This window comes from Schistocerca gregaria, chromosome 1 (assembly GCF_023897955.1).
Source record: "Schistocerca gregaria isolate iqSchGreg1 chromosome 1, iqSchGreg1.2, whole genome shotgun sequence".
NCBI lineage: Eukaryota > Metazoa > Arthropoda > Insecta > Orthoptera > Acrididae > Schistocerca > Schistocerca gregaria.
The window spans coordinates 1,077,368,384-1,077,389,205 of record NC_064920.1 but is presented as its reverse complement, the minus strand read 5'-3'; the positions used below and the strand labels follow the sequence as shown (position 1 = coordinate 1,077,389,205).

The 20,822-nt window shown below is 38.8% G+C and overlaps 1 protein-coding gene across 1 annotated transcript in view; it reads right to left on the bottom strand.

Annotated features, from left to right (window-relative positions):
* Positions 1–321: 321 nt before the first annotated feature.
* Positions 322–20,822, bottom strand: part of LOC126289265 (dynein regulatory complex subunit 3-like) — a 172,264-nt gene continuing 151,763 nt past the window's right edge. The window contains exons 8-9 of the mRNA XM_049984901.1: positions 10,959–11,102; positions 322–645 (exon numbers count right to left, since the gene is read on the bottom strand). Of these exons, the coding sequence (XP_049840858.1) occupies positions 322–645; positions 10,959–11,102 (468 nt within the window). The remainder of the gene's footprint in view (positions 646–10,958; positions 11,103–20,822) is intronic.

Here is a 20,822-nt window from a genome sequence, read left to right as displayed (position 1 = left end):
ACATTCTTCACAAACCATTCGTTGTGTGCAAATAATGTTTTGTACCCTATCATGGACCCCAAAGGATATTTGTGAAATAAACAAAATAACTTGGACAAGGTGCTGTTGGGAACTGCATTGTGGACAAGGGGCATTTTGGAACACAATGAAATGGTCAAGGGAGGCTTTGGTTCTGTAAGGTACAAAGGAAATTTTAAGGCCTAATAAAACCACTGTTTTGATGTCATGTCAATTGATTTATTCATAGAAAACTGAACAAAGTTCTACATTATTGTTTAGGAACAAATATATCTGCCGTTACACACCTGAATCATCATCATCTCAGATTGGACCACCCTCGTTTTTGTCCCCTGATGCACCTTCATTATCTTTTTCACAATGTGCAAAGATGATATTTTTGTAGAAAAGCAAGGCAAGTAAGGTCTGCCAATCTTCACCATAATTAAGTCGCAGTAATTTCATGATGTCATCTCTTTTTGTCTGCTTCATGGGAGTACCAACTGCCACCTGCTCTGGATCAATCTCTGATAGCTTCCTCTTTGGTTTGAGAACATTTCTTGTAATGCCCACATCTGTGTTGTATCCTGGCTCTCCACGAGCAAGAATGTCTCCACTCAGTGTTTTTCCTTGTGTGATAATAAATCTCTTGTTTGTGGAGACATGAATGTGCTAGTTGTTAGGTTTCCTCAGAATTTCTCCCATTGCTGCTTTCCAATTGCACACATGGAAGTCCGCACCTATTGTTAGGACAGTCCCATACTTCTCAAAAATTTTGTAGTACCGTTCTGGGCTGGATATCGTACTCATTTTCTTAAGTTCCATTTAGATGCACCCAAAGTCTCAGTCCAGTGGAATGAACAAATGTCCAGGAACAGGGAAAATGTGTTGTATCTCACAAATGTTGGTGGGGGTGTCTAGCAACAGTTTCATCAGCATACAAGTCATAATTGTGTTTCTATTTTCCCTGTCGCAACCGTCAGCGGACAGGCATATTACTTCAATGCCTCCTAATTCTGTATTAGTTAGCTGGTGATAAACAGCTGAGGCTATTTTGCATGAACTTTTATGGCTATCTGCTTCTGTCCAGATATAGATAAACATGTGTTTTGCAAAGCCTGATGTGCATTTGATGTGTCCTCGCAAACCGTAAAATTGTACAAGGACAATAGTCATGAATAATAAGTAGCTTGATCTGGTATTTTAGGAAGTACCAAGTTCGTCTGGCAAGAAAAATGTTATGGTATTCTCTTCCTCTCTTTCCAAAAACTCAAAAAATGCATTAGCACACCTTTTATGACACTCAAACTCAATTTGAAGTTCTTTGGCCTTTCATCATCAGATTTGTACCTTTCCTCATATTGCAGACACTTCAAACAGGCATCTACAGCCAGGTGACTGAAAACTTATTTTATACTCCTATACAAAAATATTCCTGAAATATTCATATTTAACATTCAAGCCTTCTTCATAATATGAACTATTGTACAATTTTTGCAGTTCTGCTATTGTTAAGGTGCTACCCAAATACTGATAATTTGTCTGGGTATTACGGCAGTAATGGGATTCTATAGGTATGAGGGCCTCAATAAAACTTTTGACTTATTTCTTTCGCTCAGCATGGGCTTGTGAGTGATAATCATCACTGCAAGTTTCTTTCAGACTTGCACCAGTTTCAAAATGCATCCAGCACACTCTTTGAACTCTCTTCTTTGATATATTCAAAATGCCTTCTGACAGATTTGGTATTGTTTTGTTTCACCATGTTTTGTTACAGGAATATAATATTTATGTCAGGTTCTTGTTACTTGCTTATATTCTCCTCTAACTTGTTGATGCATAGGAGACTTGGTTAAGATATATTTCAAAATGATATTATCCTGCTCTATTTTTATTGAACTATAATCCATTTTTCTCAAATAAAACATGTTGTGGAACTTACGGACATCTTGAAGAGTGACCTTTGAACAGTGGAGATCCTTCTGATCCTTGTGCTGGCAGTCTGGTACTTTTGGGAGGCACTTGGAGGTAAAAAGAGTTTTTTTCTGCACATTTATCTTCCAGAACACTGGATTTCACTGTTTCTTTCTGCCTTTTCTTTTAACACTTAGTGTCATGGTTCCTTCTTACCTAACCTCAATTTCACTGCATGTTGCTTCTTGCATCATGACCTGTAAGTATTAATGTAAATTCTAAATCACAAAAACTAAATGTTAATGTATACTAAATCACCTTGCAAAACTGCTACGATTACTAACCTGCCTTGAGCCCCAGCTCTGCTTGAGCCAATAATTCACGTAAGTATTATGAGCTTCGTGAGTTTTGGAATTCCAATGTTTTGGTTGTAAATGTTTGTGAAAGCAATGCTACCAACAGGACAATATGTATTACTCCCTTGCAATAAAGCAAAGAGTAAATAATTCACCTGTGACATGAAAGATATCACCCTTGAAGGACAAGGGTCACTTTGAAACTCAATATTGTATCATGCTTATCCTTGCAATGGGACAAGGAACCTTTTGTTGCTGTACCTTATTACATTCACAATTTTGGATTCGTGACATTGGACAAGGGACACTTTGGAACAGCATGCAGTAGATGGAAAGCGTAAGACATAAAACATTTCGTAGAGAGCACACAGATGAAGCTATTGCAACCAAGACATCAAATTGTCAAATTAGTGGACAAGGAACCCTTTGGAAATGGTTTCCTCAACTTTTAACTGCTTCCTGCGATTTCAACAAACAGAATCTCAGATGATAGCATTGCACGATAGCTATCACCCCTGAAAGCAACATATCTGTATCTGTTTTATTTATTGATTTATGACATCTTTTTTATCTTTTCTTATTACGGAAATGTTTGTCAGAACATTGCACTCTCCCCAACATCACAGCAAATGAATGCAATGAGAATAGCTCACATTTTGTGATACTTGTGTATTTATTTATGGTCAATCGTTTGTGTTAGCTGACACCACTATTATATGAATGCCATAAGACACTTCTGTAAATCAGGCATAAATAATTGTTTAAACAATATTTAGCAAAAACCTGTTGTCAGTTGATGTAAGTGTATGTGCATAATAATACTGGCTTATATACTTACGAACAAATCTTTATTTATATTTATTGTGCATGGTCTGAATGTAACCAAAAGCTTATAACATTCTTTATTTAAATATTCTTGTAATACTCTATTTTAGTCTTGGAAGGTCAAGTTGAGACAAATCATGCCTGTAGAACATAGGAACAATATGTTTTGGTGGGGACAGCCTTCAGCCAATAGAAAATTGAAGAATAGCAGAACACTATGGGAGACAAGTGGAGAATGGGACTTGTCAAGTGAAGAGCTTAAGGGATTGATTGTGGACACTTAGATGTTCATTGTGGAAGGAGGCAGACCTGCTCTTGGCATTGCGAGGTTTTTTGGCCATATAGGTGATTTATTCTTTGTAGTGTATGGCCGCTACAAGATTTTAACTTTCAAGACACTTTATGTTGGGACCTGACAGAAGGCAGATCTTGAGGTAACATGCAATATTTGGTCGTTCAGTGACAGACTCTGGGCGGTGAACAGCCACTACCTTATTCTAACTTTTTCCACATGTGTTACAGAATTAAGCACAGGCAGAGTATGAGTTTCCACTCATCACCTCATGTGTGATAATTTGTAAATGATTATGTTGAACTCTGAACTGTTTTGAGCTGGTAAATATTTTGTAAACTGTGCTCATGAAATGGACTTAGCTTTTGCCCATCTTGGATGACTATTTAGCTTGGGGATTCTGCTATCATTCTTGTAATGCTTGAAATGCAACTTTAGTGCATTTGATAAGATTATTTTCTGCCTGTATTTTAACTTGTTATCATAGGGCCACTTACTGTTTATCTGAGCTTCACTTTCTTAAATAAATGTTATTCAAAGTCATTCTCTGTCATCTACCACAATTACACTACAGGTTATTATTTGCAGTGGGTTGACTACAGGGCTTGAAAGCAGACATGTGCAGGTCGAACCTAAGACTACATCAAGCTATTCTTTTTCATCAGAACCACACACAGCCTAACCACCTACATTACGAGAATGTCACATAAAGACACTACTGATTTGCTTGTATGGGACTATGGTTAGAAAGTGACAACTCAGCAGAAAACCGATAGGTAGAATCCCAAATTTCAAATGTATGTTTTGTGCATCACCATGTTTGTGTCTTGTAAAAGACTGTTTCAGAGGACAAACAAATAAATAAATCTACTGTGATTTAGACACTGTAGTATCCTCTTTGCCTCAAAAAGTGATATGAATTAACGAAATATAGTAGCAGCAAAAGAGAATAATTAATAAACTGCAAGTGAACAGAAGCAAACTGTCTTTTATAATTGCCCAATTTAAACTGTTTCCAATCCTCATCTAATTTTGTCCTCTCAGCAGTGCACAGACATGTCTACATAATCCTTTTTGGTTACATGTGTTAATCTTTCTATTACATTGCATTGTAAAAATGGCCATGATTAGCAGCTTCTGTATAAAGATTTTATTTTCATTACGGGAGAGAAAAAAAATGAAAAGGTAATATTTAATACCCAAGTATTGTTGTTATAATATCTATTAAACATCGTTTACTTGATACAATGTCCTTGGCAATTTCTGTGCACATGGCAAAATACTTAACACCATAAAAGCATATCTCAATTGTAATAAGTAAGAAAAATGACATACAACAATGGCGACCAAACCATAGACATCAATTTTCTAGTTGTAAGAACTCATTCTTATATATTTACAGATACTGCATTAGTGTATTTCTATGTAAAACTAATGCTTTATTGTTTTTCTGTTATCTTTAACAGTAAAAAAATAGAAATGCTTTTTCACTCAAAATCTCATCTTTTAGCTTATGCAAATTAAATATCCAAATTATTAAAATTACTGGGTTCATTATCACATTCTTTGCTGATACTTTGTATGGCCTAAGTAGATGCAAGTTTTTTGTGCCCAAGCTCTGCTCTCATTATTTTAGACTGCTTCCTAATCTGAAACCTGTTAACTTATTTTTATATAAACTTGTGTATTGCTATGTGATCTACAGGTTCTTCTGAAAATGTTGCATCTGCTACTCTGTTAAGAATCAAATACTCATTATAAAGGAGGTCAAAAAATCTCATAATGAAACTAAAACAATTAGACAAGAAATTGCTGAGTCTAATGTGACTGTTGCTACAAATCAAGAAAACCTTTCTGACTGTCAGACTAAACTGCATTCTGCTGTAAGAGAAGTCTTCTGCCAGTTGTAGCAAACTGCATACCACAGTTAAGTGTATGCAGCAGCACAGTATGGAACACAGGATGCAGTCAAAAGTTTAAGAGAGGAAACCAAAATTGCTTTAGATCAAATATCAAAAGTACAGATAGCTTCTTGTAAGGAGCAATCTAAAGGAATTAATTAAACTTTTAGCTGATGACTAGCCACAATTCATCACTCAACAAATATTTTCATATAGTTTTTTACCAAAGCTGTGCAGCAGTGTGCTATTGAAAAAAAGAATCTAAAATCCTTGAGGACACAGGGGGCAAATTCAACTCTTACCAAGAAGACTTTGGTAGATGTATTGATGAGATAGTGAACAATATGATCCAAAATTTATAGCAAAAGGATGACACGACTTTATCCAATGGTTGCCAAATTGATAATAATCTAAACCTGTTCACAGGTGCTCAATTAAGTGCCATGTTGGTGGGTATCTATAGAATGATTTGTGAGCATACAAAGGTACCAAAATGCCTGTAAATGGATGCTGGATCTAGGAGTGGTTAGTCCCAGGTGCAAACTAATGAAGTGGCAGGCTCTATTATGAACTGAAATGCAGGAAATGAAGTTAAAGCACTCATTCTGGGTAGTCCATAGTTTGACAATTAAATGTTTGGTAGGGATGAACCTAATAGATCAGGGGATTCTAGGATCAACCTCTGTGCTGACCAACTCCATTTGAGAAAAGACTGTGATGACAACATTTCCAATCTCATTCGTAGTGATGAGTGTCATTGGCACTTATGCCAAAAAGTAAAACCACAATATGTTGGCGAGCTCAGTGATAAACCACTGAACACATTGGAACTGTTTTCTGTGTGCTGAGAAATTGTGCACAAAGATAATGAATTTGACTATGTCAATGACACTCAGAGAAGTGAGTGATAAATGTTTTCCAAGAATTTGCAGTGGTATTTGAATAAAGAACTGGGGTCATACATTAATATGAATGTAAAGTGGATGTCTATTCACACAAAATATATCGTCTTGCTTCCGATAATGTGCCCTGGGCCAAGTGGCCAGAGATCAGGAAGATGCTATCTTGGGAAATTTTGGAACCATCACTGATCCCATATTGCAGTTTGTTATTCACAGTTTCTAAAACTGACAGAAGTATGAGGCTTGTTTTAGATGCCAGAGCAATAAATAAAATTCTTATTTTCAAACCAACTCAGCCAGAAAACACTGAAGAAAAGATTTAGAATATTTATGGTGTTAGATTCTTAACTAGTCACAACAATGGAATATTTACTTGGAAAAGCGATCATGCAAATATACTGCTATCATATTTGCCAGTCACGTTAGCAGCTCAAGATGCTATCGTTTGGTTTAAATGTTAGTTGTGATCTTTTTATAGTCACTTTGGACACCCATGAAGCATCAAACAGCCTGCACTTCTACAGTTGCCATCTTTCTACACCAAAAAATCCCTCCCATACAGCCTGGCTACCAAGGGATGGCTTACCTGCATTGGCAATAACTCCCTTGCCCAGTATTCCAAAGGTCTCACAAAGGCCTTCACAGGCAGGTACTAGCCTCCAGACCTAAGCTGCAAACAGATATCCCATGCCTTTTCCCTACACAACCCCAATCCTTTTACCATCCCCAAGAATCAGCTACAAACGAATGTCCCCTTTGTCTCCCTATCCTACCCCAGACTGGAACAACAGAACCACATCCTTTGTCAGGGCTTTAATTCCTATCATCATGCCCTGAAATCAAAATCCTTTCCACCCCTCATAAAGTGGTGTTCCATTGCCCATCCAACTTACACAACATCCTAATCCACCCCTATGCCACTGCCAACCCCAGCTCCTTGCCACAGGGATCATATCTCTGTAGAAGACTCAGACCTGCCCAATCCAGTGACCCAGCACTGTCTATTCCAGGCCTGCCACAGGTTTACACTGTTGCATCAGAGGTCAGGCCACCTGTGAAAGGACCCACGCCATATACAGCTCTGCTGCAATCATTGCATAGGTTTTTTTGTTGGTATGACTACCAAAAAACAGTCCACCAGAATGAATAGCCACCACCAAACTATGACCAAGAGTGTGGTTGACCACCCTATAGCGCAACATGCAGCTGAACATAACATGCTTGATTCCAATTGCTGCTTCACAACCCAGGCCATTTGTAACCTCCCCTCCTCCAGAAGCTTTTCCAAACTGTGCAGATGGGAGTTATCATTACAACAAATTCTCTGCTCTTGAAATTATCCCGGCTTAAGCCTGTGGTAACCTACTGTCCCCGCAGCTTCTACCCAACAGTTTCAACTACCTCTGTACTATCACCTCCTCCCAATTCACATCCCCTCACCCACATAGTGTGCTGCTCTCTGTGCACACAGCTACTGGTCTTTTCTCTTCATCTGTGCCTCCCCTTTTCCACTCCCCATCTCCCTCCACCCTGCACAACCTCTGAATACTGTAGCTAGCAGCCTTTTCCTGCCATTTATTCACTGCATTCTGGCCGGGGCAGACAGAATTGTGTGTGTGTGTGTGTGTGTGTGTGTGTGTGTGTGTGTGTGTGTGTCTGTGTGTGTGTAAACAAGAAGATAAGAAGAGAGTGGCAACTCTGCTAAGATCAGCATAATTCTCAGGAAACATGACATCAAGAGCGTATTTTGCCCACCCACTAAGATTGGGACAATGTTGGAGAATGTAAAGGATGTCTTGGGGTTACAGAAGTCAGGCATTTACAACATACCATGCGATTTTGGGATGTCATACATCAGCCAGACCACCAGGAGTGTGGACATCAGGTGTAAAGAACAGCAGAGGCACACCAGAATCAGACAGGCAACCAGTTCAGCCATAGCAGAACACTGTCTGGAGCTCAGACACTCAATGAACTATGGTGACACCAAGATTGTCACACAGACCCCTAAATATTGGGGCAGTGTCATAAAAGAGTCCATTGAGATCAATATCACAGAGAATCTCATCAACTGTGACACTGGATACCAGTTCAGCATCGCCTGGGAACTGGCTAATGAACTTTTGAAAACTCAGTGTAAAACACATCAAGATTTCATAAGAAACAGGGATGTGGACCAAGAAAACAGCCACAAGACACTACAGATTTATGCTAAAACTCCTGAGATGACAACCATGACTCTGGAGAGCATCCAAGTCAGCTGCGGACATTGGTCGGAACAGCAGTGACCAGAAGGCACCATGGGAGCTGCATCTGGTGACTGTGGACCACGAACGAAACATTCGATGCGGCACGGACAGTTATGAAGCGCGCCCAGCAAGAAACAGAAGTGAACATCGAGGAAACAGCTGTGACTTAGACTCACCATGTTTCCCTAGGTCCCTTCCTTGGAATGCCAACTTTTCAGCTGAAGACAGGACAGCCACACATAACCTCAGAACAAATCCTGAACTAATTATCCTACCTGCAGACAAAGATTTCACCATCATTGTTATGAATCACAATGAATACTTAGCACAAGCCCTCTGCCAATTACATGACTCGTCACAGAACCTCTCCCCTGAATCCATTTCCCCGCTAACCCCTATCACACCTGGTACAACCACTTTCTACATGCTTCTCAAAAACCACAAACCCAACAATCCTTGATGCCCCAGTGTAGTTGATTATTGTGTTTCCACTGAAAGAATTTCAGCCCTCATTGATCAACGCTTCCATCAAGTTGCCTGTAATGTAGCCTTCCATGCCAAAGATACCAACCACCTCCTTTACTACCTCTCCACCATCCTCATCTCTTTACTTCCTGGATCCCTGCTTGTCACTGTTGGTGCCACTTCCCTATACACCAAAATGTCTCATGCTCATGGTCTTGGCGATGTTGGACATGACCTTTCACAATATCCTTCAGACTCCAAACTCACTACCTCATTCCTCATACTCCTTACTGACTTTCTCCTAACTCACAACTACTTCTCCATTGAAGGGAAGGTGCACAAACAAATCTGTGGCACAGCCATGGGTACCTACAAGGCACCCTCCTGAGCCAAACTGTTTATGAGTCATCAAGAGGAAACTTTCGTAGCCTCCCAAAACCCCAAACCTGTGGTATGACTCAGGTTCACTGATGATATCTCCATGATCTGGACTGAGATTGAGAGACGCTATCCTCATTCCTTCACAAACTCAATACCTTATCTCCCATCTGCTTTACCTGGTCCTCCTCAAGCTAGCACGCCACCTCCCTGCATGTTGACCTCCACCTCCTTGATGGCTTCATCCATACCTCAGTTCACATTAAACTCACCAACCACCAATGAAGTACCTGCATTTTGATAGCTGTCATCCCTCCCACACCAAAAAATTTCTCCCATACAGCCTGGTCCCTGGAATGCAGCAAGAAGATCTCCCTTGCCCAGAATGCTGAAGGTCTCATCACAGCCTTCACAGACAGGCACTATCCTTCAGACCTAGTCCGCAAACGGATCTCCCATGCCATTTGTCCTCAAAACCCCAATCCTTCCACCTCACACAGGATGCACTATAAAGTAGCACCTCCTTTATCACTCATTACCACCCTGGACTGGGACGACAGAACTGCACTCTTCACCAGGGCATTGATTATCTATCAACATGCCCTGAAATAAGAGAAATCCTACCTAACATCCTGTCCATGCCTCCTAAAATGGTGTTCCATCACCAGCCAACCTCCACATCATCCTAGTCCATCCCTATGCCACTTCCAATCCCAAGCATTTGCCACAGGGATCATATCCTTGTGGAAGACCCAGGTCCAAGACCTGCCAAATCAACCCACACAGCACTTAGTATTCCAGTCCTGTCACAAGCTTATCCTACTGCATCAGAGGACAGGCCACAAGTGGAAACAGCCAAGTCATATACCAGCTCTGGTAAAATCATTGCAGAGATTTTTATATTGGTATGACTACCAACCAGCAGTCCACCAGGATGAACAGCCACCACAAAACTATGGCCAAGAGCAAAGTAGACTACACTGTAGCACAACATGCATGCTTGATTTCAATGCCTGTTTCTCTACTCGAGCCATCTGGATTCTCCCCTCCTCCGCCGCCTTTCCTGAAATGCGCAGGTTGGAGTTATCCTTAAAACCATTCTGCAGTCCTGAAATTATCCAGGCATTAGCCTTAGGTAACATACTGTTCCCACATCCTCCACCCAAGCATTTCCATCCCCTCTGTCCTATCACCCCCTCCATAATCTCAATTTCCACCCGTTCTGTGTGCCGCCCTCTGCCAATGCACCCATCATCTTTCCCCTTCCCTGCTCCTATCCTTTTCCATTTCCCATTCTCGCTACCCCCCACCCCCCAGCCCCCTCCTCACAACTCGGTCCCACAGCTTCCTGAAACTGCTGCTCCTGGCTGTCTTGTGCGTGAGATAATCTTGCTTGTGTGAATGAGTGTGTGTGTGTTTCCTTTCCTGATGAAGGTTGTGGCTAAAAGCTAATGTGTAAGTATCTTTTATTTGTGCCTATCTGTAACTTGAAGTCTCACTTTTACAGTAAGTAGCAATCTATATTTTCCTTATATTTTTGATATTCCAACCTGGAGTTTCCATTGTTTGATTATAATGCAAATCATCTAGAGAGTCTGTTGTGCATAGCTATATGACAACAGTTTTAGTTCTCTGATTATGTGCAATTATTCACAAATAAAGTTATTTGTAATATGTACTTCCCTGTGTATATCTGCACACATATCGCTGGCCCATTTCTTTGCTTTCTTGACGAGTACATCTTCACGGCCATTAATTATTTGTGTGTGATAATCGTGTGAGCCACCTGTTGCTTTGTTCAGTGCCTCTTTGTCAGTCATTATCTGCATAATTGGACAGAGAGGCTTGTCATATACAATTTTTTAAATACTTTATTGTTAAAAATTAAAATAATAGAATAATTAATTTACTAAAACTACATGTACAAAATTTACAATGCAATTTCTCATAAATGAAATATGTTGTGTATTCCATACTCCAAAATCTCAAAATATAGCCACAGGCATATTTTGTAGTTCATTTTGCACAGGAAATACCAGGACCTTTTTGTAGTCAGCTTCATAAAATTAAACTTTAGTTCAACCTCATGGCAATTTACTGTCTGCTTGCAAAAACGGGGCATTATACTTTGGTTTGGCAAAATGCAGTGGATTGCTTGGCATAGGTGTTTCTTTCTCATAGTTTATTTTCTATCTGCAATATCTTTCACACTAACTTTGTTTTCTTTTGACTGTAATATTTCTGGATGTGTTCTGGTAACAAGCAAGCATTCATAACATATAGATTTTCAAGTACAGTAGACTCTCGACTATAGGACTCATGGCTATCCAGCCTACTTAATTAATAATATAATAATACTACTCTATGATAAAATGGTGATTAAAGAACAGATTTCAATTGTATTACACACAATCTATAAAAAATAGAAACACATTGCACATGTCACTGGATAGACAAAGGTTCAAAGCTTTGACATAGTTGTGCCATGGTATGTTTGGAGCAATATGGCAACTACAACACAAGAGAAATCATTTTATGCGTTGGAATGTATGTGAAGTCAATCCAGTGTTATTCGCTTTTGGTCTTCCAGGTCACCAGACTTCATCTTGCAATTTTTTTCTGTGGGGGTACATAAAAGACAAAGTCTTTGTCCCACCAATGGCAGCTACTCTACAAGAGCTGAGAAATAGAATTGTTGTTCAATATACAGGGACCAGTTGATTCATGCGTGGAATGAAATCAGCTACTGTTTTAATGGTTCTTGAGCAACGCACAGTGCTTATTTCGAGTGTATGGTATAGTATCTGTACAAACATAAAACTCTGGACCTCCCTCTATCCATTGACATACACAATGTGTTTCAGTTTTTATAGTTTATCTGTAAGAAACAACTGAAATTTGTTCTTGCCTTTTGAATCACCCTGTACTGTTAATGTTGAATAAATTATCAGACCCATTCTTCAACAAACAATACTTGGAAGCCCTCTTCAAGTGCTCACAAACAACGATGAATGCATGTAGTGAGCAGGGGACTTCAGATTGATTGCATGTTTTTTAGATTTTCAAAAGGCTTTTGACAGTGTTCCTTTAGAAGCAAGTCCTAATTAAACTTTGTGCCTAGGTAGTATCATCGCAGTTGTGTTACTGGACTTGTGATTTCTGTCAGAAAGATCACATTTCATAATAACTGATGGAAAATCATTGAGTAAAACAGAAGTAATATCTGGCATTCCCCAAGGAAGTGTTATAGGCCCTGTGTTGTTCCTGATTCACATAAACAATTTAGGAGACAATCTGAGCAGTCTTCTTAGATTGTTTGCTGTCATGTTAAGCCATCAGATGATCAAAACACATTGCAAAATGGTTTAGAGAAGATATCTATATGGTGCAAAATGTGAAAAGTGTGAAGTCATTCACATGAGCACCAAAAAGAATCCACTAAAATGCTGTGATTTCAACTAAATAATTCAGGATTACAATTACAAATAATTGAAATTTGGAACAACCACATACATAACGTTGTGGGGAAAGCAAACCAAGAGTGTAATTTATTGTCAGAATACTTAGAAAATGTAACAGATCTATTTATTCATTTATTTATTGCACTATGTATTCCATAGTTCCATATTTGCGTGGTGTTTCTATCAGGACAATAAACAAAGATTAAGAATACAAACTGAAAATAATAATAAAGGAACAAAATCAGTAAGTTTACACTCAAAAACAGAACCTAAGATTCAATTTTCAGATCTTATCCAAACAATTTTTTACAGAGTACAAGTGACCATCTTCTTGACTTACAGATCACCAATTGATCTAATTAAAGCAGCAAAATATATTGAATGGAGAATACACAATAATACATGGTAAATAATGTTAGTTATCTCTGCTATAAAATTCTTCCAGAGAATAGAAAGTTTTTTCAAGCAAGAAATCCTTTAGCTTACTTTTAAATAGTACTTACTACTGTGTAGACACTTAATATTGCTTTGAAGTGCATTGAAGATTTTTGTGTTTGTGTGTTTTACACCTTTTTGTACCAGAGACAAATTTTTTAGGTCACAGTGTATGTCACATTTCCTTCTTGCATTATGATGATGGTGTGTTTCATTCATTTTATATTGAGAAGGATTGTGAAGCATGAATGTCATGATCAAAAAGAGATATTGTGAAGAAGTGGTCAGTATTCCTATTTGTTTAAAAATGTTGTGACATGAGGTTCTTGTAGGCACTCCACACAAAATTTGGACAACCTTTTTCTGATTTGTCAAGACTTTTTTCAACAGTGGTGAATTGCCCCAGAAGATTATTCCATAACACATAAGTGAATGGAAGTAGCCAAAGTAAGCAGATTTTGAGACATTGGTGTCTCCAATTTTGGTAATTATCCGGATGGCAGATGTTGCTGAACCAAACTTTTTCAGGGGGTGTGCCCAGTTAAGCCTGTTATCTGTATGTAAACCCAAGAATTTCAAACAACCTACCCTCTGTATCTGATGGCTCTCATGTGCAATGTTTATTTCCTGTGGAATTTTGTGACCAGAATAGAAATGAATGCTTAGGTTTATTGCTAGAGAATTTACTGTGAAGCAGTTCAGAACACGCTCTTATAACTAGCTGACATTTAATTCTAGGTCAGGAGATGTCTTATTGTGTATCACAATTTTTGGGTCATCAGCAAATATTGTACATTTGCTTGCTTTGTTTGAGGACAAAGGAAGTTATTGATATATGTGAGAAATAGCAATGAACCAAGGACACAAATTTATGGAACTACATAATTTACTGTTCTCCATTTGGACTCTACCCCACCTCCCTGTGTGTTGTTACCATCTACACTATTTTCTGTTGTCTGCTCTGTAGTCAGGATTTGAGCCAGTTGCCCAATAGTCCTCAGAGTCCATAGTGACATGCTTTCTGTATAAGTATCCTATGACTGATGCACTCGAAGGACTTAGACAGATCACATAATATGACTGACCACAGGCAGTCTTTTTGTGAAGGCATTCCAAAGCATTATCAGTAAATGAAAATATAGCTTCGGTTGTGGAGATCCTTCTCTGGATCTAAACTGGTTTTATTATTGCAATGTTTCCTAGGTGATTGAGAATCCTGGCATGTATTAATTTTTCAAGGAAAAGAAGGATAGGATGATAGTTTATAACATCTGAGGCATCACCTTTTTTGTAGAATAGCATACTTCATCCTGTCAGGGAAGATACCTTGTTTCAGAGAGGCATTGAACTGATAGCAGCAGGCTTTTAGCAGTTTTCTGGAGATGTTGTAAATACCAGCAGAATTTTTGCTATTTAAAGAAATAATGGTTTTTCTTACTTCATGTACTGCTATAGTGGCTATACCTATCTGCTCTATGGAATTTGTGTAGTGAATTTTCAGTATTTTTAAGGCCTCTTCTAAGGAGCTATTGTGTCCTGTTTTCTCAGAAAAACTTTAAAAGTGCTAATTAAAATTTTTTTGCCACAGTCTGTTGATTTTGTACTTGTCTATCTTCATTACTGAGAACAATGTTTTGGGACCTACTACAGCAGTTTGCACCAGTCTCACTCCTTATTGCTTCCTATATTGTTTTCGTTTTGCTACTAGATTTTTTTAATTTTGGAGCACAGATACAAACTTTTTGACTGCTGAATAACATTACTTAGTATTTTACAGTATTTTTATACTGATTTTAGCTGGTTGCAGCTGAAAGAATTTTTTGTGATGATGTACAACTCTCTTTTTATTTTGCATCAAATTTTAATACCAATGGTTATCCTGGGCATTTTGGTATATTTTGTGGTTTGGGTCTATACAGTTTTTTGGGAAGGTGCTTTCAAATATCAGTGCCACTTCATTACTGAAAAGATTGTGCTTGTAAATGGCAATTTCTAAATTATACACAGGTCTCCAGTCTGTGGACTGAACATGTGATTTAAAAGTCTGGAGGGTTTCATCATTAATTGTCCTAGCTAGTTTCCAGTTGGGGCCACTATCATTCTTACAGATACTTGCACTATTTATAGTGAGTCTTTGTCCAACATGGTCAGAGAGACCATTCAGGACTTACCTGGTAGCTCTAGCACCTATTTTGGTCTGGTGTGTAAATATACTATCTGTCAGTGTGCTTGTACATGAAGTTATTCTAGTAGCGAAGCTAACAACAGAAGAAAAATCATATGTGGACATCACATCTCTTTTATGTATAAATAAGCATATTATGTGAGCAGGCAGACAAGCACAAAAGCAGGTAGACAAATTCAAAAAGAGACAAAACTCCCCTGAAGGTCCTCTGTACATTGTAACTTTCATACATGGAAGGTATTCAAAAAGAATTCTATAGGGCATATACTGCCAAATGTTGTTCTAAACAATAATTCAGCACATCAGTTGCTCTACATGTGACATTGTTTTTAACATAAATGCCAAAACCACCTCTTTCTTTACACTTTCTACAAAATGATGTTGCTAACTAATAATTATTCATCACAATTTTTTCTATACCAGAATTAATATGGTGCTCAGTAAAGCACAGAACCTGGGCATAATCTAAACCCCTTGGTACACAGACATTAATTATAAGTTCACTGATGTTACTGCAGATACCTCTAATGTTTCGGTGTTCAACTGCCAGCTTTTGCTTAGCAGAAGGAGTTACATTGTTTTCTCTAAAAAAAGAAGTTTCAGTTGAAGGTCTGGGCAAGGTATTTTTCACTACCCATTTTTCCAATTTGGTCAGTTTACACACACTGACAGATTGGGAAGAAGTACTTTTACATCCTTTTTTTCGTCAGCCAGTTGTCCAGTGTAGTCTGCCTATACCCAGTACTACAATTAGCTTGTGTAATGGGACACTTTTCATTCATATCTGACTGTCCTGGGCTCATTTTATTCCTTGAATTTGCAGTTGTATCATGATTTATAGTCACTAAATGATTTTTCCCAAGTCAGTTGAGGTGATGGCCTTGAGTCTCTACTAAAGAAACTGCTTACCCTATGCTTGTCAGCCCCCTTCTGGAGTACTGCTGTGTTGTGTGTGATCCACATCAAATAGAATTGACAGAGGGCGTCAAAAAAAGTTTAATGAGGAGCAGCTTGTTTTGTGTTACTGCGATAGATTGCCATGGATATGATACACGAACTGGGGTGGCATCATTAATACAAAGACGCTTTTCACTGTGACAAAACCTTCTGGCAAAATTTGAGCCACTAACTTTCTCTTCAAATTATGAATATATTTTGTTGGTGCCCACCTACATATGCAGAAATGATCATAATAAAGTGAGACAAATCAGAGCTTGCACAGGAGTGTTTAATTTTTTCCCATGTGCTGTTTGAGAGCAGAACAGTAGAGACATAGCTTAAGGGTGATTTGGTGAAACCTCCTCCAGACACTCATTTTGATTTGCAGAGTAATCAGGTGGATGTACATTTGCAACCCTGTGTTCTTTTTTTTCAGTTGCAGATCAAACATCCACAGTGCATTCATTTCTAATTTTTTTTTTTTTTTTGCTGTGTTTTAACGAAAAAGTCCAAAACGGATGATGAAAAAAAAAACTTGTAGTGACTATTGATCAGAAATTACATGCTGTTATAAGATTGGATTCTGGGGTACCAGTCAAAAGTGTTGCTTTGGGGTAAGAGGTGGAAAAAAGTACTGTTGGAGACTGGAAGAAAAATCAAGCAGAAATTGCAAAGTATTGTGCTTCCGAAGCTAGTGGAGGTTGAATAAAAGTAAGGAAGACTATGATGAAAGTTAAGCATAAAGAAGTTGAGGAAGCTTTGTTTTTGTGACATGAACATTTAAGAGGAAAAGGTTTGCCCATTACTTGACCAGTATTGCAAGAAAAAGCATTGCAATTTCAGCAGTAAATAGAAGGAGAAGATTCAGACTTTACTGCCCATGACGAATGGCTGGATCAGTGGTATTCACCAGATTACCATTAGTGGAGAGGTTTTATCCACTGACAGAGAGGGTAGACCATTCTTTAAAGACTATCTTTCACAGTTAATTGACAAGGATTGAATGTCTGATGAAGCTTTCATATGTGATGAGAGCAATTTAAATAACAAGAAACTCCCTATAAATGTTTGTTTCAAAAAGGGAAGCTGCAGCACTTGGATACAAGTAAAGTAGGGAATGAGTTATCATAGGGGCTTGCAGTAATGCAACTGGCAACCACAAGCTTAGGGTTACATCAAAAGGGAAAACACAGAAACTTGAGAGATTTCAACAACCTGAAAAATTAGGAATCACTGACCCTACATTACACTTATCAAAAGAAATCCTGGATGAATTCAGAAATATTTAAAGCCTGGTTCCAAAATGAATTCACACCAGCTGTAGAGAAACATTTGAAAGACAACAATGTACCAAGAAAAGCCACTATTTCTTGATAACATGCCTTTGCATCCTGTCTGTTGCAAACTCACAGAAGGAAATATGAAATCATTATTTCACCACCAAATGTGACTGCTCTTTGATAGCCAATGGACCAGGGCAGCCTTGAAATGCTAAAGAAGAAGTATTGCTCCTGTCTTCACGTTTTGTTGATATCAGAGATTGATAACAGTGGAGACTGTGTAACCATTCTGAAAAGAACGGACTTGCTAGATGTCATAAGGAGATTGGCCAAAGTGTGGGAGGAGCCAAACATCTCACTTGTAAGGTCTTTGTGGTGTCACTGCCAGACACCAAACTTGCTAGGTGGTAGCCTTTAAATTGGCCGCGGCCTGTTAGAATACGTCGGACCTGCGTGTCACCACTATCAGTGATTGCAGACCGAGCGCCGCCACACAGCAGGTCTAGTCTAGAGACACTCCCTAGCACTCGCCCCAGTTGTACAGCCGACTTTCCTAGCAATGGCTCACTGTTTACATATGCTCTCATTTGCAGAGACGACAGTTTAGCATAGCCTTCAGCTACGTCATTTGCTACGACCTAGCAAGGTGCCATATTCAGTTACTATGAATGTATTCTAAACAGATAATATTGTGAATCATGTACCGTCAAGAGCGGCGTTCATCATTAATGGATTAAAGTTAAGTATCAAACTAATTACGCCCACTTTCTGAATTCTAATTCTTTGTCATGTTCCAGACCTCACGTCAGTAAAGTTCTCCCCTCCTCACGCCAGCCTGCATGAGCTAAAATGCGTGCATTTTGGCCCCCACTAGTAACACAGTGTTGGCTCTTCTACCAACACAACAGTCTTGAAAAATTCCTTTAGACCATAGGCAAATGATGAAGTTGGTGAACTAACTAACAATGATATTGTGGAAATTGTGATGCAAGGGGCTGTAACATAAGAGGAACAGGCAAATTCTCAGACGACAGGAGAAATCTCGTTTCACATTCAGGATGTTTCAGGATAATTGAGGCAGTCGCTGTAGTTCTTTAGTGAGTGGGAGAAAGCAATGTCAGTTGATAACATCAGTTTGCATATGTGGAGGGATACGGCAGTGCGGAAGAGGGCTAAGGGAGGGAAACAGTTGTTTGTCAAAGACTTGTACATAAAAACCACTACAACTAGCACATATTACACAATAGCTGAATATGTATTGGGGCTAAGAAATGAAAGAGCTAGCCACCTGGTGGAATTTTGCACAGAGCATAACTTAATCATAGCTAACACTTGGTTCAAGAATCATAAAAGGAGGCTGTACACATGGAAGAAGCCTGGAGATACTGACAGGTTTCAGATAGATTATATAATGGTAAGACAGAGATTTAGGAAACAGGTTTTAAATTGTAAGACATTTCCAGGGGCAGATGTGGACTCTGACCACAATCTACTGGTTATGAACTGTAGATTAAAATAGAAGAAACTGCAAAAAGGTGGTAATTTAAGGAGATGGGACCTGGTTAAACTGACTAAACCAGAGGTTGTACAGAGTTTCAGGGAGAGCATAAGGCAATAATTGACAGGAATGGGGGAAAGAAATACAGTAGAAGAAGAATGGGTAGCTTTGAGAGTTGAAGTAGTGAAGGGAGCAGAGGATCAAGTAGGTAAAAAGACGAGGGCTAGTAGAAATCCTTGGGTAACAGAAGAAATATTGAATTTAATTGATGAAATGACGAAATATAAAAATGCAGTAGATGAAGCAGGCAAAAAGGAATGCAAATGTCTCAAAAAGGAGTCGACAGGAAGTGCAAAATGGCTAAGCAGGGATGGCTAGAGGGCAAATGTAAGGATGTAGAGGCTTATCTCACTAGGGGTAGGATAGATACGGCCTACAGGAAAATTAAAGAGACCTTTGGAGAAAAGAGAACCACTTGTATGAATATCAAGAGCTCAGATGGAAACCCAGTTCTAAGCAAAGAAGGGAAAGCAGAAAGATGGAAGGAGTATATAGAGGGTCTATACAAGGGGGATGTACTTGAGGACAATATTATGGAAATGGAAGAGGATGTAGATGAAGATGAAATGGGAGATACGATACTGCGTGCAGAGTTTGACAGAGCATTGAAAGACCTGGGTCGAAACAAAGCCCCGGGAGTAGCCAACATTCAATTAGAACTACTGATGGCCTTGGGAGAGCCAGTCCTGACGACACTCTACCATCTTGTGAGCAAGATGTATGAGACAGGCGAAATATCCTCAGACTTCAAGAAGAATATAATAATTCCAATCCCAAAGAAAGCAGATGTTGACAGATGTGAAAATTACCGAACTATCAATTTAATAAGTCGTAGCTGAAAAATACTAACATGAATTCTTTACAGATGAATGAAAAAACTGGTATAAGCTGACCTCAGGGAAGATCAGTTTGGATTCTGTAGAAATGCAGGAACACGTGAGGCAATACTGACCCTACGACTTATCTTAGAATATAGATTAAGAAAAGGCAAACCTACATTTCTAGCATTTGTAGATTTAGAGAAAGCTTTTGACAATATTGACTGGAATACTCTTTTTCAAATTCCGAAGGTGGCAGGGGTAAAATACAGGGAGCGAAAGGCTATTTACAATTTGTACAGAAACCTGATGGCAGTTATAAGAGTCAAGGAGCATGAAACGGAAGCAGTGATTGGAACGCTAGTGAGACAGGATTGTAGCCTATCTCCAATGTAATTTAATCAGTATATTGAGCAAGCAGTAAAGGAAACAAAAGAAAAATTCAGAGTAGGAATTAAAATCCATGGAGAAGAAACAAAAACTTTGAGGTTCGCCAATGACACTGAAGTTCTGTCAGAGACAGCAAAGGACTTGGAAGAGAAGTTGAACGGAATGGACAGTGTCTTGAAACTAGGATGTAAGATGAACATCAACAAAAGCAAAACGAGGATAATGGAATGTAGTCAAGTAAAGTCGGGTGATGCTGAGGGAATTAGATTAGGAAATAAGACACTTAAAGTAGTAAAGGAGTTTTGCTATTTGGGGAGCAAAATAACTGATGATGCTCGAAGTAGAGAGGATATAAAATGTAGACTGGCAATGGCAAGGAAAGCGTTTCTGAAGAAGAGAAATTTGTTAACATCGAGTGTAGATGTAAGTGTCAGGAAGTCGTTTCTGAAAGTATTTGTATGGACCATAGCCATGTAT